Below are 20,357 nucleotides of genomic sequence, written 5' to 3' on the forward strand. Positions count from 1 at the left end.
TGATCCAGGGAGCCTACCCCCGGCACAGCCTGTGAGCTGCACAAAGTTGATGTGAGGGGCAAATGCATTTTAACCTATGGGTTGTTGGGGTCTGAGTGGGTTTTTTTTACCTTTTTTTTTGATCTGAGATCATTCCATAAGTTCTCTTCCAACTACTGTGCTGTGGTAGCTAATGGCTGACTGACAGGCACGGAGAGGCTTTAGCAGGGCTGACTGATTGCATTTCTGTCCTTCCCTGCACTGATTAAAAAGCCGGTGTAGAGACTTTACTTTCTTCTTGCTTATGTTTTTCTGGGGTTTTTTTCTTTATTTTTTTGTCACTCCCTGTACATACTTCTGAGAACCTACCACCAGAACCTTTCAGAGCCTTCTCAGAATGTTCCATCAGGTTCTTTGCTGGGTCGTGTGAATTAGTGGCACTCTCTAAATGTTCTATTAAGGCAGAGCCTGCAGTTGCAGGCAATGAAAGATTCTACAAGTTATAAGTTCCTAAGCAGTGAAGTATCTGCCAGATAGATGAGCCCTCGTTCTGCCTGTTGCCTGTTAGATTTCACTGCCAGTGCAGCTCCCTCTTTGGCTTTGCTGCCAGCAGTCTTATCCCCTTGTTTCCCCAGGATGAGCTTTTACAGAAGACCTTGTCTTTTCTCGGGCAGCGCAGCAAATCATCTCTCATTGAGGATCAGAGGGAACAGCTCACGTTCAGTAAGGAAGAAGAGACCGATATGGCAAAACATGCTCTGCTTTTAGTTCTGAGGGAACTGGTTTCAGGTCTACTGGCCTTTCAGAGGTTGTCCATCCAGTTTTCAGTGGAGTAAGTAAGCAAGCAAACTGGTGGATGCAGCAACACGAGGAGCCAAAAACTCTGTGGAATAATCTTGTTCCTCTGGGTGTAGAGGCATGGCATGGGATGCTGTGGAGACCTGAGCCCCACATTAACCCTGCCACTTGAAGCCAGCCCTGCTGCTGTTACCCAGGAGTGCCCCTACTTACAATTTGGCAGTGTTACTGGGGGAGAAGAGTTAACAGGCACAAGCAACTGTGGCTACAAGAGGAAGCTGGAATGTGAGTGCTGCAGAAAGTACTTGTTCAGATCAGCTCCTGAGGGGTTGGTTTGGGGGCACTGCAGGGACCTGAATGGCTAACATTTCTCTGGAACTTCTGGAAGGCAGTGAGTGAGTGGTGGGGCAGGGGGTTAATTTGATGGCAGATTAAAATACAGTGGTGCAGCTTCACTGACTTCTCGTTTCTTGCAGTGGAGTAAATGAGTGAATGCTGCAGGTTTGTTGTATTGGCACCTACAAAAAGTTGTGACTCCTCTCTATTTGTTTTTTTTCTGCTCTAAAGATCCAGTAAGGCATTTAAAAAAGTTTGCCCTGCATGTTTATCCTTGCAAAATGAGGAGTGTGTTACATCAAGCTCCTTGGAAATCATCTACGGTCCGTTTTCCTGATGCTAGAAGTGATGTTCTTCCAACTGCTTGTAAAATTCCAAAGAACTGAATGACTATTTAAAAGCTGTGAAGAGGCCAACTAAACTCTTTTAAGTTTATCTTTCTTCACCTTCATGGAATTAATGTCTTCTAAGCCATCCATTGACAATTCTAGACCAAGTTGGACAAGACATTGAAAGATAAATGCTTTAATCTGAAAATTCAATTCCTCTAGTTCTTTTGTATCTGACAGAAAAGTGTAGGTAAAGATCTCGTGTGTTTAACACAAAGGAGTGTTCTTCCTGAGCAAAAGTCAAAGCAGTATGTAAGAAGGGCAAAGGATGCTAACACCCCATCTTCTGTGACACAGAGGATGTGCGTTTTTGTCATCTGTGTAGAAAGCTGATGCCTTTCAAACCTTCATGTTAGATGCTTTTAATGTCTTTTCCTGTTCTTTAACCTCCCCTCTGTCTAGCAACTGCATCTTAAAGAGCAGATGAAATCGTCTCAAGGATGGCAGGTCCTAATCTCAGTAATGGTTCCTATCCATTATAAGGTATGAAGTGAAATGATCTGTGAGTGGGTTTATCTCAGATCCCACAGAGCATTTTTTGTCAGTAGCAGCAAGAAAAGGAAATTATCAGGCAGTGAGGAGAAGCTGTTTATTTTTAACTTACCCTTTCTTTTTAAGTCCTATTTCATAATTAAAGGAGGTAAGGAGTGGAAGCCAATGAAAATACGTAGCTAAAGGGATAAGCTGAGCTCGAGTTCACTGCAGATATTACGATAAGTAGTGGGTGACACAGTAGAGACTTTGGGGCCTCTTGTTCCTTCTCTGTCCTCCTCCTAGGAGAACTCATTAAACTGAGTTCTTAGCTGTCTTTCAAAGGTGATATAGGAGGGCTGATTTAAAGGCTACTGCTTCCAGGGCTCACTGCTACTCTCAGGGTTACTACTTCTCATTGTGGTTTGAGGATGCCTCTGAGTATCTGAAAAGGTCTCTACTCAGAGCTAGCAAGGAGGAATCCGGATTCTTCATGGAGAAGCATGTACTCCATTGTCTGGGCACATCTGTATGACACTACACATGGCTTTGCATAGAGAGGCACCGGGGAGTGAAGAAGAGCTCAAGGGAAGGTTCCTGGAGAGGTGGGGTAACCCTGCATAAAACACCTCTGTTCTGACTTTCTGCTAGAGAAGCCTGTTCTACTCCTTATCTTTCAAACAAGGTTTTTCCCTGCAACTTGCTCATTTTGGTCAACTTTGCTTCTTCAGATAGACAGGAGGATAGCCCTCTGATTCATTCAAGCTGATAGATTCTTTATTGCTCAGAGGAAGGTGCATTATGCTATTACAGTCCATCCCTAGTGGATAGTTGCATCTCAGAGTAAATGATTCCTGTACCCAGATAACTTTCTTTCATCATTGCTCTTGGCTCTGTGATACTTCTCGCAGCTTCTGCACACAGACTGAAGGCCAGACTGAGTTTGGAGACGACTGTCATCACAGGGGGTTCTTCCTCTCTACCAGTGAAGCTGACAAAGGGCATTAGGAAAGGAAGTACTGAAGCACAGATTGCGTGCTCTTGCAGCAGCGGGACACTGACAGGATGTTCTTAAATAACGTTGCAAAATGCTGGTTCCTACCCCCAACTTACCTCTGCAGTGCTGGAGGGTGGCTGAGCTGCAGAGAGACTCTGCTGTGTGACCATCTCACCTGGAAACTACTTCTGAGACCCCAGCCCTCATTTGGATGATGTTCTGTGGCTTCTGCCACAGGCCCTAGCCCACTCCTAAGCATTTGCATGAGTGTCTTTGCTGTGTGCAAAGTTTGGGGGAAACAAGCTTTTGAAGGAACCATAAGCCAGTCCAAGCTTCCTGAAACAAAGGGTATAAGGACACAGTTCAGTTCTGTAAAGGACAGGAGCAAGGAGAGTTGATGGGAGTTTACAGTGTTGGGAGGGCAAGAGAAGTGGAAGTATTCCTTATTGTTCTGGTCACTGTTGTCTTAAATCCTCTGCAATGCTTTTCTTAGGATCTTTTCTGAGTGGTGGTGCCTTGGGGCAGCATCTTCTTCCTTTGCATCTTACACTGTGTAGTCCTCCAGGCAGAGGCTTTTCAGGAGCAGAGGCTACTGTAAGGCAGACCTCAGGTGTTGATGTTTTGTTTAGCTCTCAAATCAAATGGTAACAGCCTAAGAAGTTCACATCTCTAAGAGAATTGTTTCAAGCATATGTTTTGCCCAGGAGTGCTGAGCTATATGGTTCCTGGTAGGAAGATTATCATTACTTACCGTCTCACAACTGCTTTGAGGAACACATTTGTTCATGGATTGCTTTGAAGCTAAAATGCATTGTGGGAGTCTCTCTTGGTGTTCCCTAGTTAGGAAAATGAATAGTTCAACAGGACAGAGATGTGTGGCCATGACTTTGCAACTATAGCCCAGTGCTGGGAGCAGATTAAGGCAGTAATGCAAGCTGGAATGCTTTGGTTGCAGTGAAGGCAGATAAAATGTCTTCTGGACAGGAAGACCAGTTTCCAAAACTGGAGTCCATACCAGGGTTGGTCCTCTCTTAGTACCTATCAGAAGCTTATTCCTGTCAGGAGGGAAGTGCAATGCTCTGTGTGGAAGCTGAGCAGCTGCAGAGGCTGTCAGTTTAGCAGATTGGGAATGGTGCTGAGCAGTCCAGGAGGAAGATGTGCCTGCAGAACTGGCACTGGGAGGTTTGCATGGTACCTGCTGTGTTACATTTGGGTGTGCACGTGGTAATTAGCTGCTTAATTTAATGAGATCACCTCTCCTTCACCTGGTGATATAACAGTGTTTGGAAGACTCCTACCATAGGCTCATCCACTGCCCTGGTGAATGGAGAAGTTCTGTAAGTTTGGAGGCTGTTCCTTTCTGGCATTAGGAAGACTTTAGTGCCCACCTCTGTGGTGTTAGTCACGACACAGATATTCTCTGTTAAAGCCATGTATGGTGCACAAATAGGTGCCAGAACTTGTGATCTCTCTCAGCCTTGCTCCTCCTATGCTGAGCCATCTGTGGGTGCTGACTTCTCTACTGTCTTTGGCTCTCTGGCAGGTTTTGGAGGTGGTACGGTCCAACTACGATACGCTGACCCTGAAACTGCAGGATGGACTGGACCAATATGAACGCTACTCAGAGCAGCATAAAGAGGCAGCCTTCTTCAAAGAGCTGGTAAGCTGCCTTGCTTCTGCAGAATCAACAATCCTCTCCCAAAGCCTTTGCTTATAGCCTGCCCGGTGGCATTTGGGCTGTAGCTGAGCTGCCCTGTTACTCCACTGGACTGCCTCCAAGGATGGAACAGGAATAGGATCTGAACAGTCACCACATGTCTCAACAGATCTGAAAGCTGCCTGGAGCTCCCTGACCTGCAGTGCATGGCTGGGAGGAACCAGCAGACTGCTCAGACCAGCAACCACTCACCCAGTCTCTGTCCCTTCTGCCACGGGGACCCACTGGGCTTTGTGGTGGTAAATTTGGACAGTGGGCAAGCTGACTGCTCCCACCCTGGGTCTATCACACAGAGCAACTTAACCTGTTAGCTATTGTTAAGGGGACTGCAAAATACAGGACTGCGCAGTATCCTGGTGAAACATGTACCTGCTCATTGCTTTTCTCCATCACTCACAAAATAGGGTTCCAAAGCAAAGGCATTCCCTAAAAATGTCTCCTCCTGCCAGAGAAGATGACTATTGGTAGAAAGCCTCACAAAAATAATAGAGCAAAGATAAAGCCAAGTCCAAATTGTTTGGGTTGGTAGTTCTGTTCTACAGCAAGCCAGCTTTCTCACCCTGCTCTGAGCCCTGATGCAACACTGTCTTGTCCGCCGGCTGCCTCACCAGGGAGGCAATGCTTTTGTAGTGGCTGCCTGTTTTTCCTCACTTTTGAATCATTACAACTTCAGAGAAGGGAGATATCTCTAACTCTGGCAGCTTTCTCCACCGGTTTGGGAGCTGATTCTCTCTCCCAGCTCTGTCCTGGCTGATTGATGAGTAATTGATGCCTGCCCACTCCGTCACGAGTCTGCATGAGTTTGGGAATGTTATGCCTCCCTCTGTCTACTCTGCTCCAGAGCAAGCACTCCTGAGTTGGTTTTTCTTCCTTTTATAGAATGCTTTTTAATGGCTTTTTTGAGTCCTTCCACAATGCCATTGGGTATATACAGGCAAACCCACTTGTGCTCTTTTGTGCCTGTGTTTTATCTCTCTGACCTGCTGTTTGTACCTGGAATACACATAAAAGAATGTGGCCATAGCTTTCCTGTGACATGGGCTTCTCCTCCTACTGTACCCTGGAAATACAGTACCTTTCTGTTTCTGTTGTCATCTGCTCTGTCCCAAGGGCTGCTGACCCCTTTCCCAGCCTCTTGGCCACATGACTGCTCTGCTTCCTGCACGTGCCCTGCTTTCCACTTGGCCTGGCAGAAGCTCAGGCTGATCATGCCAATTGATTAAAATGACATTCTCAGTCCTGAGATCATTACAGCCACAAAATATTTCAGACAAAATTCTTTTTTTTTCCAGCCTTTTTTTCCCCCAAAACCATAAATTTGTATCATTTAAGACTCTATTTAGCATAACCAGTCCCTCCTCAACTCCCTTCCAAAAATTGCCCATCCAGGTACCCCTGGGACCCTCTCCTCAAGAGCACATGAAAGCCTGAATAATTACTGACTAAATGTGCTGGTTTGACCCAGTTGTGAATCTGTTTAATCCACATTTCTCTGGATGCCCTGAGAATTGGGACCCTATTAAATGTTCTTTACTCACAGCTACAGAAAAATCCCCTGCATTCCATTAAGCCATTCCCTCAACACAGCGGGAAATCAACCTGATATGTGATGATTTGTGTTCAGCAAACCCAGCTGGCTTCCCGTTCTCTACGCTGGCTTTTTCCTCTAGGTGCACAGTAACTGATGGCTTTATTAATTGTTCAAACAACTCATCAAAAAGGCCCTAGTCTGCCCTGTCCTCCCAATACCCTCTTCAAACCTTGGATTCCTTTTTGTGAAGCTTCTGAGTCATTGCTTGGGTTGATGTTGGATAATATCCCCCTACCCACGGCATTATGTCCAGCTCCTGAGGTTTGCCTCTTGGAGGGGGCAGAATGAAGTTGCTGCAATTTCCGTCCTGGCCTCTGCCAAAGGAGCAGGGCTGATGGTGAACTACAGGTTTCCAGTATGGTTTCCAAACTCATGCTGGTCCCATCAGGTCTTCCTGAACAGGATCTGTTTGCAACTAATTGTTTCCAGGTTCTGCCTGCTTTTCTTATCTCTGTCTGTGGGATTGCATTAAAGCAAGTCTTTCTTGGTGGGGAATGACACACAGGAGCCATTTTCCTTTTCAGCTGCCTTTTCATCGCTCTGTGCTCCCATTAAGTGGGTGAGCAGAAACTTGCCCAAGCCATTCTCTTGGCTCCTTTATGCTTAGAAATCTTATTCTCACTCCTTTGACGTGCTTTCCTAATGCACTGCTTCACTTCTCTGGCTTTACCTCAGTGCTGCTCTTTCTTGCTAATCCCAAAGAAAAATCTGCTTTCTTCTCCTATTCCCTTTTCAAAGCTGCTTTCAAAGGGCTGTGATACTGCAGCCACATTGTGGTGGAAGGTGATGTGCAGAGGGTTTTATCAACTAGGTTTGCTGGCCTGTTGTGCTGCCTTTGAGGGGCTAAAGGAAGGAAGTTAGGAAGTTTTCTAACACTTTTTTTTCCCCCCCTCTCTTTTCCTTTGAACCCCTCAGGGATGTCATTTGAGGTCTGTGCTGCTTTGATAGAATGAATGGTTTGGATGTGAGCTTTTGGACTCTGGCATTGCAGCTGGAGGAATGTGTGGAAAGAGCTTCAGCATCTTTCTAAAACATTCATGGTCTTTGCAGTTGGATAGGTTTCAGCAGAGTCTCAAAATGCTCTGATTAGGGATTGATTTCTGCAGGGGAAATTACGCTCATTTGGCTTTTAATTAGATGTAGTAGTCAGTGTAAACCTTCCTCCCATTGTACAAATTTCTTAAGAGCTGCTTGTTGATTGGAAACAGGTTTAATAGATGTGACTTGCTGCAAAACAGGAGCATTGGTACAGTGTTGTACACATCCAGCTATAATGACACAAAACTAGAACTGAGTAATGTTTTCCTCTGTGGATGAAGCTGTGGCTTTAACCAGGTCTCTCATTTGCCCATTGTACTCCAGGTGATGTCAGCATTTCATGTCTTTCCCATTTCTTCAGAGTCTCTGAGTTAGATGTGATCCAGGCTGCTAGTAGGGAAAAGACAATTTTAAAAGCTCTTCTGGCCCTAGAGTGCTCCAGCATGCTCTATTCAGAAGCAAGAGGGGGCATATGCTCTGCTTTTACTTTCTTGCAGGATGGATCTTAAAGCTTTGAGCTTGTTCTCTGAGGCTGGTTTTGTTCCCTTGTATAAGCCACTCCAGAGTTCTAGTAGCTTCTAGGCAGGCAGCCAGTCGTGGGCTGCCCCCTGCACCATGAGCTGTAGCCTCACAGATGCAGCACCTTAGCTTCTGAAGTTGCTCCTGTTACAGGCTGACACTTCCCTGTGTCGCTGTCTTTTCTTCCAACCCCAAAGAGAAGGGAGATGAGCTCTGGCTCCCTGTGCTGAGCCTTGGTGCTGGAGATAACTTGATTTCATTCTAATTTGAGCTATTCTTACCTTTTGAGCTGGTTGGCTCAGAGCTGCCTATTCTCCCTGAGCAGAAGTGCTGGGCACAGGCTGTAGAAATGTCAGAGTCATCTTGTGTGTTACTATGCCCACTCCTCTGCCCAACTTGTATTAAAGCAGGACTAAATCTCTCTAGACTGCTGTTGTTAAAAAGTTTTTATTTAAGCTCCTCTTGAAACCTAAATCTAAGTGAAAACAGATCCACACTGGCCCCAGGTGATCTACTCCTCTGCTTCACAACCTGTAGGTTTAAAACTGTTTCCTCTTTTCCAGTGTAAATCATCTTTGTCTTAAATTAAGCTGGGTATTTCTTGCCCGCTCCCTGGGGAACCACTGAAATATTACTCACTGTTCTCTTTCTGTCCTCATTCTACATGTTGGTGACTGTTTGCTCTGTTCCTCCTAAACCTTCTCTTTGCAAACTAAACAGGCTTAATTTCTCAGTGCTGTGCCCCATAGCTACAGTTTTTGCTAAGCCATGTGTTTTCATCATGTGTCACTCCAGCCTCCCTTTCTGGGCATGTAGAGACTGCTGCCCCATCCTTCTCAGAGACCTTGACGTGTGTATGAACTGGGCCTCTGCCGCTGCTGGCGCCTGGCCGCAGTCCTCATGGCCAGGAAACCATTGCTGCTGATTCTTTCTGTTGCTGGGACCCACAGATATGCTTCTAGTGAGAATAAGAATGCTGGCTTACACTACCTGTGGCATCTGTCCCTTCTGCAGGCAGTCCTGTTCCCCAGGACAGAGGACTCTGCCTGCTTGTTTAGCCACGTTGTTCCCCTCTTCTCAGAGCGGGTTGGATTGCTGAGGTGGGGAACCCTCAGAAGGACTGGGACCAAATCCTGTCAGTGAGACTCTGTCTCCTGGCAGGGAGACAGCCTAGTCCAAACCAGTGCTCTGGAGACCACTTGCAGTCATGTTTCACAGAGGCTATAACCTGTGCTGATCTTAGAAGACACGATCTCAAACTATTTCAGTAGGGACTAAGTCAAAAGACACCCAGAGAAGAGAGATGACAGGGTGCTCCAAGGGAACAAAGACACATGGAGTCTCTTCCAGGCATCTTGATGAAGGAGAATTTGTGGTTTCTGCAGACACCATAAAACACAGAATATTGCATCTTTAAGTGCAGACATCTTTGCTGCTTGCTCGGGTTGTTAGGGTCTGTGCAGTGGGGCTCACTGGGGGTTGTTTCACAGCTTTCCTTGTAAACCTTCCATGTTCTGATTTGTTTCCCACTCTTACTTTCTGCTTTTTGGGAGCTTTCTGCCCTTCTTTTTTTTCCTCACTAGGGCAGCAAGTGAGACCCTCAGCAGTATAAACACTGCTGACTTGCTCTTCCAGCCCTCAGTGTTGGATTCCTCATTCTGCTTCTGTAGAATTCATCCCTGGGTGCTTTTAGAAAGCACAAAACACTAACCAGGTCAGCAACAACCTTATTATCACAGGCTCCGAGTCTCTGGGAACTGTAATCCCGTTGTTTGGATGAGCTTGTGTCAGTTTTGCTTTCTGTCACTGCTGCACAGTCACTGACACAGATGATGTTTGACTTTGTTTTCCCGTTGCTGAGCGCAGCTGAGACAGAGCCCAGTCTGGGGCCTGCGTGTTTGGCCAAGGAGTCTGCAGGCAGGAGGGGGAAGGGAAGCTGCTGCACAATAGGGCTGCCCAGCTCTTCCTCACAGACTCTGCAGGGGACAAGAAGTCCTGGCATCATGAAGGGATAAAGGTGTCTCTTCCTCAGAGACAACTAATGAGCCAACTTGAAATGTAAGACACTCAGCACTGAAAACACACGGCTGGCTCTGAACCCATGGTTTTCTGCCAGCTTGGGTGATCATTTGTGTTTACAGCGCAGTAGCACGGCCTCTGTCCTTTCTTTAACTCCCTATCTTTGGCTCTGCAGGTTCTGGAGCAGGAGAGAGGCCATGGCACTGCATTCATCCAGGAGAATGCTGGCTGGCACTCCAGTGGGCACTAGTAGAAGCAGCTTTTCCAGCTGCAGCCTGCAAGTGCTCCCTTTCTCCATCACCTTGCCCCAGAATAGGAAACACATCATAGCACATGCATCCAAACAGAAGCATCCTCTCCCATCCCTGCCTCATTTGGAATGTACTGTAGATGTTCCTGTTATCCCATGAAGCAGCTAACTGGCTTGAGAGCTGGGCAGAAAGGAACCTCATGAGGTTCAACATCGGCAAGTGCAGAGTCCTGCACCTAGGGAGAAACAACCCTATGCACCAGTACAGACTGGGAATTGACCTGGTGGAGAGCAGCTCTGCAGAGAGAGACCTGGGAGTCTTGGTGGACAATAAACTAACCATGGGCCAGCAATGTGCCCTCATGGCCAAGAAGGCCAATGGCATCCTGGGATGCATCAAGAAGAGTGTGACCAGCAGGTCTAGGGGGGTTCTGCTCCCCCTCTACTCTGCCCTGGTGAGGCCTCATCTGGAGTCCTGTGTCCAGTCCTGGGCTCCTCAGCTCGACAGGGACAGGGAACTGCTGGAGAGAGTCCAGCACAGGGCCGCCAAGATGATCAGGGAACTGGACCTCATTAGTACTTACCGGTATCTAAAAGGTGTATGTCAAGAGGATGGGGCAACACTTCTTTCTGTAGTGTGCAATGAAGGACTGGTGGTAATGGACACAAGCTGGAACACAGAAAGTTCCACTTAAGGTCAGCAGTGTCAAAGCTGCCGTGCCCACAGGGGCCAGGAAGAGTCCCTTGGCTAAAATATCTTGTTTTGTCTCTACCAGGTTCGGTCCATCAGCATCAATGTGAGGAAGAACCTTGCCTTCAACACGCTGAGCCAGGAGCTGCTGCTGAAGGAGTTCTCTACCATCTCTTGAAGCGGAGCTGCGGCAGCTGCGCAGGGCTGACCAGAGACGGGCCTGTCTGGGCAGGGACACTGCACATCTGCAGCTGCTTGTCCCTTGCCTTCCACCTGCAGAAGGGACTGCATTTCTTTTAGGGGAGAGTCTTGCTGCTGTGTGTTTGATCCCAAAGGCGTGTGTTTCGACAGGACTGGGGCTGAGGAGAGGTGATTGGCATGTGGAGGAGGAAGCAGTTTTGTAAGGTGCCATGGGAGTGGGCAGCCATTCCTGTGACACAGCAACGGGAGGTGCCCTCCACAGCTTCAGGGAAGATGCACTGGAAACCTTTGTAGCAGAGCTGGGGAGAGCTCACAACCAAAACAATAAAACCAGTCCAGCTGTGTGAGACAGTTCTGGGTTGAGATCACTCGCCTGCTCTACAGGGAAAGCTCTGATCCCAGGTGGGGGCTGTTCTCTTCCATCAGCCTGGATCAACCTGTCCTCCCACAATGTAGGTCAAATCCATCTCTTCAGGTTGGGGTATAAAACAGTTTTCTCAAGGAGCAGGTCCTGCTCACGGCTGGCTCCTGATGTCAGAAGGTGTCATTTGAACCAAGCCTTTGAGTTACTGGAGAAGGAGAAACTTTGCCTCTGAGACTGTTGGCTTACAGAGTCCAATCTGAGCCAGTATGCAGCAATATGGGTCATCAAACAGAGCACTCCAACTGGGGACCAGCTCTGCTCAGGATCACTGTTACTTCCGGTAGCTCAGCTCATCTCTGCTGACTCTAAGGTGGAGGGACATTTTTAGGTATTCCACTTCTGTGGGGCAGAGGACGGGCTGTCTCCCTCCCCCACTCCCCTGTTGCCCATCAGCGACTGCATTGTGACAATCCTGCTCTTCCTCACAGGAACATCCGCCTTGCACATGTTTGCAAGTGCCTGGTGATCTTCCTGAGCTAAGGAGTCCCCATTCCTATTTTTCCTGTGTGTTGCCAGCAGTTAAAATGCAGCTGGAGAAGTAGTTACCTCACCTTCTGCCTTGCCCTCCCATCTTCACCCAGCGACTTGCAGCAACCATCTGCTGAGATCTTCCTCAGGCAGCACTCGGGGCTGCTGCTGCTGTTTCTGCTCCAGAGCCAATGTTCCAGGGGCCCAGGTCTGGCCCTGTTCCATGTGCTATGTCCAGCTGCCAGCTCAGGAATACACAGCATAAACACCCTGCTCCTGTGTTTTCAGCTCCCAGCAGTGATCTTAGGATCTGGCCTGACTCTGGACTGCAGCAGGGAAGTGGTTTATAGCCCACATCCACTTTTGTCTTTCTTTTTTCCCTAGAAAACTTTTTTTTTGACAAGAAAGTGCCTAGTTCCACTCTCATCCTCGTAGGTTAGTGTGTGATGTGAATCCAGGCTCATTTACTACCAGTTTTGGGCAAGGCTCATTTGTGTTAACTTGTGTTATTTGCGTTAATGTTTCACCTTTACCTGCCCTGAGCATGGGAAGCCCAAGCTCAGTCCCTGGCCCCCCACTGCTCACAGCACCTCATGAGGACCCTACATTTTCCCTGGGAGCACCAGCTTCTCCCTCCAGAGCACACTTTGCCTCAGCATGGAACTGTCTGGCTTTTGTCAGCTGAGCCAGACACTTACTTGCTTTGCTGCAGTGGCAGTCTGTGGAACTGTATACGTGTCAGAGGGACGGTGCTTGGGGGAGCAAGCAGGCTCCAGAAAATCCCTCTGCAGAAGGAGGCAGCTTCTCCAGTGGCAAATGAGTACAAATGCATCACGTGGCACTGCCTTCTGCAGTGTGGGGAGCTTGGGCTCGAGGAACTCACCTCTGAAGAGGAGGCTTTTCTAAAGGGGGGTGCAGCCCCCACCTCAATGCTGTCAGAGCACTGGATCACTCGGCTGGCCGTGTGCCTCCTGTCTTCTCATTCCACTTAAGCTGAGAGAAAGGCCAGAGAGCTGGGGATGAGTCTGCCTCTACAGCCTCTGGGATTTGGGGCTTTTCTCCCCGGGCTTGACTGTGAAAGGTCTTGCCTCCCTCAGGTTGCTCCCTTACTGGAATGAACTGAGAAGCCCAGGCTATGACTGAGAGCAGCACCTGAGATCAGCACTCGTCAGGGCTGAGCAGGGAATGGCTGACACACGTCCTCTTGTCATGCTGTCACTGAACCAAGCACTGTAAATGGATGTACATACAAACCTAGAGCTCAATAAATAGCAGAGCCCTGCCTGGCCGGAGTGTGCAGCGTTTGTCCCTCGCAGGGGGAGCGCGGGGTTGTGACTGGGATGGCCCTGTCACTGTTGGTGGCATGTTGGCTGCAGGGCACTCACCAGCCCCCTGCCTATGCAGAGAGACGTTGAGACGCCTGACAGTGGAGCTGTGGAGCCTGTGGAGCTGGTGGTGAGCAGCCCTGTGTACCTCCTACATGGCCCTGGGGCTGCCAGTGAGTGAAAGACAAGCGAGACTGAGAGCCCGTGGATGAGCAAGGGATGCAGGGATCTACCAGTGCACAGTGTGATGCTCTCTGCTGCTGGTGTCAGCAAACTCCTGCTCAAAGATTCTGCTGCAGATTTGCCTGTTTTGTTAAACACCCTACTACTGCTAGTGTTTTGAGGCCAGCTTGAACTGAGCAGAAAGTCATTTAACTCTAACATTCAGCCCCAGGATGCGGCTGAAGGTCCCAAACTTTCCTGTATCTGCTCTGAGCAGTTGTGTGTTTTATTATCTCTAATTCACAACCCAGTCTAATATTGGAAGAGCTGTTTCTGAGGCTTGGGAAGTGTGGGGAGAAATCAGATTGCTGCCTTTAAATTAGGCAGTCACTGCAGGGAGACAAATATTTTACAAGAATAATGACCAAAATCTGGAGGAGAAAAATTGAGTTTGAGCTAAACTTTGGAGGGAGTTATTAAAAATTGATTTGTAAGTGTCACTGTGGCTTTTGGTAACGTCTCTCATGCCTTAGACCTTACACATCCCATTTTTTTATGCAGGCTCAAGAGAGAGGCAGCTCCTCAGGAGGTGAGTCTCCCCTGCCTTGGCTGTGGGTTGTCCAAGGAGGCACAGGGTGCTGAGAGGAGGCTGGCAGGGGCAGCCAGCTGTGCCTGATGGTTTGGCTGCTCCTCAGGGATGCAGTTAGTACCAGACCCCTGCATCTCAGTTACCAGAGAGCAGGTTCTTCTCCCTCTCTACTTTGCCCTGGTGAGGCCTCATCTGGAGTCCTGTGTCCAGTTCTGGGCTCCTCAGCTCAAGAGGGACAGGGAACTGCCTGAGAGAGTCCAGCACAGGGCCACCAAGATGATCAGGGGACTGGAACATCTTTCATATGAGGAAAGGCTGCGGGAACTGGGGTTGTTTAGTCTGGAGGAGACTGAGGGGTGATCTTATTAACATTTATAAATATCTAAAGAGTGGATGTCAGGAGGTTGGGACATCCCTTTTTTCTGTAGTAGATAGTAACAGGACAAGGGGTGATGGGATGAAGCTGGAACACAAAAGGTTCCATTTAAACATAAGAAAAAACTATTTCACTGTTTAGGTGAGGGAGCCCTGGCACAGGCTGCCCAGAGGGGTTGTGGAGTCTCCTTCCTTGGAGGTCTTCAAAACCCACCTGGACATGTTCCTATGTGACTTGATCTAGGTGAACCTGTTTCTGCAGGGGGGTTGGACTAGATGATCTCTAAAGGTCCCTTCCAACCCTTACCATTCTATGATTCTAGGATACACCTTTGCCCACCTGCTCTGATTGGTTTGTGAGCCTCTTGATCCTCTTCCTTGTCATGGCTGTTACCTGCTGTGATCCCATCTGTGTGGTGTGGGGGCTATATCTCAGTAGGATTGAGCTACCCTCCATCCTGATGCCTGTTGGGGTGCTTTTCTCTCCCTCCCTGAAGAACAGCACACTGGGAACGGTGCCCTTGGCACTCACAAGCAGCTCTCTGGCTCAGTGTCAGCATCAGTGCCTCCTGGATATTTATTCTTATTGCCTGTTTGCTGTTTTCTTGTTTGGTACTTGCTGGGATGAGCAGGATGGACAGAATGTTGTACTTGTGAAGGTGAGGTTGTTTTGGGAGGTAGAGCTGTTATAACTGAAAAGTTATAACATTCAGCTGCCATAACCTGAAAGGAAAAGGGTGAAGCACAGCTTTGAGAGCTGCAGACACTCAAAGAGGCCAGGCTAAGATAGGCTTTTCCCCTAGTGGAAACTAATTCATACCTTTACTGATGCTTTCAGGGAGAGAGCAGACAGAAATGTGATAGATGAAAGTCTGGGCCAGGAGGCTGGGGAAGGACTGTTGTAAGGCCTCTGGGACCTGGCATTTCCTGAGGCTTCTGGGAGTCCTTTGTGCCAGTCAGAGCCCTGGTTCTCCCCACTGCAGCAGAGTATGGGTGAGCTCAGGGGTGACCCCAAACCTGTGGGACAGGCAGCACCCTTGGGGGAGCATTGCTGGAGCATCTTTAGGCTGCTCTTGGCACGTGCTCAGGGTGCAGACCTTGGATCTGACCCAGAGTGGCTCTCACCTCTCAGGGTTGTGACTGACAGCACTCCCCCCAGCCTCTGCCCTGCATCTGCCCACACATTAGTCAGGACCAGCAGCTTGGGCACAGACAAGCCCTCGCCTCCCCTTGCCAAAACAGGGCTCCCCTGCAGCCTCCATCATCTCAGCGTGTCCCAGAGGGCTGGGACAAGCGTGGGGTGCCAGCCCTGCAGCCCAGGCCACGCTCCCCAGTCCAGCTCAGCCGCTGCCAGGGCTCGGGCCAGGCCGTGCTCCGTGGCCTCTGCTCTCCCGTGCTGTTCCTCCGGGGCTAATTGAATCGTGGCTGGAAATTGAATCCAATTGAATAGATTAAATGAGGTGGGTTTGCCACTGGCTGCAGCGCAGCTCAGAGCCTTGCCAGGCTGCTGCCTGAGGCTGGGAGCTCCTGGGAGTCCCAGAGGGGCTGGGGAGGCTGCAGGGAGATGGACACTCGCTGACCTGGGCTGGTTCTCCAGCTTTGCTTTGCTTTGACAGATGAACCTTCCAGCGTTTCTCTGTGCCGTGCAGCCTGGCTGAGTCCCAGGGCCCACAGGTCACTGCTGCAGGCATGAACAGGTTGGGTTTTTGCTCATTTCCTCTCTGAAGCAATTAATGACTAATTAGCTGCCCCAGGGTTCAACCAAGGCCCTCCCAGGGGTGAGGATGCTCTAATGCCCCATTAATGAGCCAGTTGCTCTCGAAGCCCATAGCAAGTGCTGCTCCAGCAGCAAGGGCTGAAGTACCCTGGCCCCTGCACCCTGCTGTCAGCCTGGCTGTGCCATGGCCAACCCTGGGGGATGGGACGGGCACTGGCGGGCAGTGTGCTTAGGCTGCACTCCCAGCATGGTCTGCCTGGACTTTACTAGCTTTACTAGCCTTCAACAGTCTCCCACAGCATCCTCCTGGAGAAACTGGCTGCCCACAGCTTGGATGGACTTACTCTGAGATGGGTAAAAAACTGTCTGGATGGCTGGGCCCAGAGAGTCATAGTGAATGGAGTTAAATCCAGTTGGTGGCCAGTCACCAGTGCTGTTCCCCAGGGCTCGGTGCTGGGGAGCATTTAACATACTGATCAATGACCTGGGTGAGGGCATCGAGTGCACCCTCAGTAAGTTTGCTGATGACACGAAGCTGGGCAGGTGTGTAGGTCTGCTTGAGGCTCTCAGAGGGCTTGGACAGGCTGGAGCCGTGGACTGAGGCCAATCACATGAAGTTCAACAAGGCCAAGGGCCAGGTGCTGCACTTGGGCCACAACAACCCCAGGCAATGCTACAGACTGGGGCAGAGTGGCTGGAAAGGTGTCCTGCAGAAAGTTACCTGGGGGTGTTAACAGCCAGCTGAACACGAGCCAGCAGTGTGCCCAGGTGGCCAAGAAGGCCAATGGCATCCTGGCTTGTGTCAGAAATAGTGTGGCCAGCAGGGCCACGGGAGTGATTGTCCCCTGTACTTGGTGCTGGTGAGGTCACACATCAAATCCTGTGTTCAGTTTTAGGCACCTCACTACAAGAAGGACAAGGAGGTGCTGGAGCATGTCCAGAGATGGACAATGAAGCTGGGGAAGGGTCTAGACAAAAAGTCTTGTGAGGAGCAGCTGGGGGAGTTGGGTTTATTTAGCCTAGAGGAGACATGATCATTCTCTACAGCTCCGTGAAAGGATGTTGTGAGGTGGGGCTTGGTCTCTTCTCCCCAGTGATGAAAGACATGACAAGAGGAAATGGCCTCAAGTTGCACCAGGGGAGGTTTAGATTGGAGATTAGTAAGAACTTTTTCACTGAGAGGGTTGTTAAGCACTGGCACAGGCTGCCCAGGGAGGTGGTGGAGTCACCATCCCTGGAGATATTTAGAAGACGGGTAGCTGAGGTGCTGAGGGACGTGGGTTAGTGATGGGCTTGGCAGTGTGAGGTGAGGGGTTGGACTTGATGATCTTAAAGGTCTTTTCCAACTGAAATGATCCTATGATTCTGTGGATGTCTCCTCCTTCAGAGGTAAGCTTGGGCACCACAGAGCAGGACACATGGCCACAGCATGGACTCACTACACAGATAACCACCTGCTTTCAGAGCAGACCTGAGCTTCTGAAAGGGCCTCTAGTGTGGCATCCCACATAGTGTAAGTGCAGGCTTGAAATAGCATCTGGGTCCTCTCTAAATTAAAGCTGAGCCTACAAGCACAAGATGCTGAGAGAGCTCATGAGACCTGGGGCACCTGCTGAGTCTGGGACTGCTCCAGTCCAGTCTCTAAAGCTCTCTAAACCAAGTGCTTTTCTTCACCCAGATTTTGCATCTGTTATGCAGAAGTGGCAGAGAAACGTTCAAGGTGGGCACAGAGCCCCCACAGCCCACCCAGCCGTGAAGTCACATCAGGGAGTCCCTCACTGCTGGAGGCGTGAGCAGAGGCAGGTGACAGCTTTTGAGGACACAGAGTGTGATGCAAAGTCCTTTCTCCCTCCTGCACACGCAGATTTCTCCCACCTGCTGCTTTGCATTTGACAAAGGAGGTTCCCTTTCTCCTGCAGCACTCCTGCTTGCGAGGCTCAGCCAGCAGCTTGCAGGCATCTGTTCCTGATCTTAGCTTTGTAAGATTTTCAGCAGCTGAAATCACACACACACACACACACACACACACACATTCCCCCGGGTCTGGATCTCACCGTGGCTCGCAGCTGCCCGTGTGGCACTGCAGAGGGGCTGGCAGAGACGGGAGCCGTCCTCCCTGTGCATGTCCTGGGGAGGCATCACCTCGGCAGGCCCTGCCCATGCTGTAGCTGCTCCCCCAGCACTCAGGACCTCAGCCCTGCAAAGGCCAAGGAGCTCTTCTATAGCTGGTGCCACCCAGACACATTTCCTCTGTGGATGTGGTAAATGTTGTGGTTTATTCCTGTGTGAGGCCCTTAGCCCTGCCTGGAGTTCAACCCCCAGCCACTCGCGTGGCCATGAGCTCCTCTGGGCTGGGGGCTGTGTGGGCCCTGGGAGGGGAATGGCCCCAAGCTGCTAAAGGGCTACCAAGATGATCAAGAGACTTGGAGCATCTTTCTTATGAGGAGAGGCTGTGGGACCTGGGGCTGTTCAGCCTGGGGAGGAAAAGAGTGAGGGAGGAACTCAGCAGCACTAAAGGGTAGGTGTGAGGAGAACGGGGTGACACTTTGTTCTGCAGTGTCCAGTGACAGGACAAGGGGTGATGGACACAAGCTGGAACACAAAAAGTTCCACTTAAACACAAGGAAAAGCTGTTGAGGTGAGGGAGCCCTGGCACAGGCTGCCCAGGGAGGGTGTGGAGGCTCCTTCTCTGGAGGTGTCCAACCCCACCTGGACACGTTCCTGAGTGACCTGATCGATGGGAACCTGCTTTAGCAGGGAGTGGGCTGGATGATCTCTAGAGGTCACTTCCAACCTCCATCATTCTGTGATTCTGTGAAAGCTGCTGTCTGCTGGCATTTTTGCAAGGGGTTAAGCTGGCTTAAAGAGCTCCTGTTTCTGCTCCTGGAACCAGCCCCCAGGTGCTGTGTCCCACCCTGGGAGCCTCTGCTGGGGGAGCAGATCTGTCCCTTGCTGCTGAGTGTAAATCCGAGCCCAGAGACACCAGGCTACCACAGCCAAAATAAGATGAATGGCACCTGCTGTGAGCACATCCCAAGGACTGCTGTTGATGACCATGGCTTTCAAATGCCGTTAACAGTGGATAAAGCACTGTGATTTAGAGCAATTACATCTCTGTTTGAAATTTCCTACAGGCTCGGGCTCCCCAGTCCTGCTCTCTGCTTTTCCAATGGAATTAGTAAGAATGGAGACATGCAATTAGATAACGTGCAGGCTGCTGGGGCTGATCAATGCCTCCTGCTTACCTAATGAAGTGTTAAATTGTGTCTTTCCCTTCCCCTGTCCCCTATAGCAGCCACACTGGGCTGTTTGCAGAGGACTTGCAGGGTTTGTGCCTGGGAGAGAGCTCCTTGTACCCCTGAACCCCAGCCCGGTGAGGTGAAGACACCAGTGCTCCTGCCTCCTTTCCAGGCTCCCCTTGCGTCTGTGGCTGGGAGCAGTTTGGGATCATCTCGGGCTGGAGGTGTGGATGGGACAAAGGGACGGGCTCCATGCTGCGGGGTGAGTGTCCTGGAGAGGAACAGGGATGGCTGTGGAACCGGGGTGTAGAGGAGGCTGGTGGCAGCCTGGCACAGCTCTGCCTGCAGCAGGGCCCTGCATCCAGTGTTCCAGGGGACACTGGGGGTCCCCAGGCTTGTCCCTTTCCCCATTTACTCCTGCCAAGGCTGTGCTGGCCGCACACTGACCTGGGCACAGACAAGCCCCGGGACGGCGTGGCCCTGTGCCCACCTCCCAGCCCCTCTCAAGCTGCTCAGAGCCGTTCCCGCTGCCCGGGGAGCAGCTTTGGTCCCGCCAGGCGTCATTAGCGGAGCATGGCTGAGCTGACAGGTGATAGATGGGCCACTTAAGGAACGTGCCTCACGCCGGGCCCTGCGAATGGGTGATCGCTGATGCGAGTGAGTGATTTCCAGCGCGGTGAGGATAGATGGGTGGTCCTGAGGACACCCTGCCTCCCTCATCTCCCATCCATCCTCCTCTTCTCCATCCCTATCCCACCGTGGCTTGGCTGTGCCAAGCCCTGGGGCTGGTTTACCTAGTGCCCCGTTTCCCCTGTGGCTCTCTGCTGCCGTCTCAGAGGTGAGCTGGGGGATCTGGGTGCTCCCACAGGACCCCTGCCCGCTCCAGCAGGTTGGATCTGCCCACTTGCCCGTCCTTCATGCCTCCCTGGCCCTGGGCATTGGGATATGGGTTTGGCAGTGAGCTGTGCACCATTTGCTGGGGAGCCTGTGCCACTTCTTTGCCAGTTAGGGCATGGCCCAGCTTCCCAGCTACCCCTCGTAAGGGATCTGGTCTTGCAGGAG

The 20,357-nt window shown here is 50.3% G+C and overlaps 1 protein-coding gene across 4 annotated transcripts in view; it reads left to right on the plus strand.

Annotated features, from left to right (window-relative positions):
- ARMH3 (armadillo like helical domain containing 3) overlaps positions 1-13,170 on the plus strand; it is a 131,046-nt gene extending 117,876 nt beyond the window's left edge. For 3 of the 4 annotated variants that reach the window (XM_062001505.1, XM_062001504.1, XM_062001506.1), the window contains 2 exons: positions 4,514-4,630; positions 10,881-13,170. In XM_062001505.1, coding sequence (XP_061857489.1) covers positions 4,514-4,630; positions 10,881-10,973 — 210 coding nt within the window. In that variant the 3' untranslated portion in view covers positions 10,974-13,170. Of the gene's footprint in view, positions 1-4,513; positions 4,631-10,880 lie in introns of those variants that run through there. The other variant, XM_062001508.1, reaches the window with a different exon arrangement.
- The last annotated feature ends 7,187 nt before the right edge of the window (positions 13,171-20,357 follow it).

The sequence above is a fragment of the Colius striatus genome, chromosome 8 (genome assembly GCF_028858725.1).
Source record: "Colius striatus isolate bColStr4 chromosome 8, bColStr4.1.hap1, whole genome shotgun sequence".
NCBI classification, from domain to species: domain Eukaryota; kingdom Metazoa; phylum Chordata; class Aves; order Coliiformes; family Coliidae; genus Colius; species Colius striatus.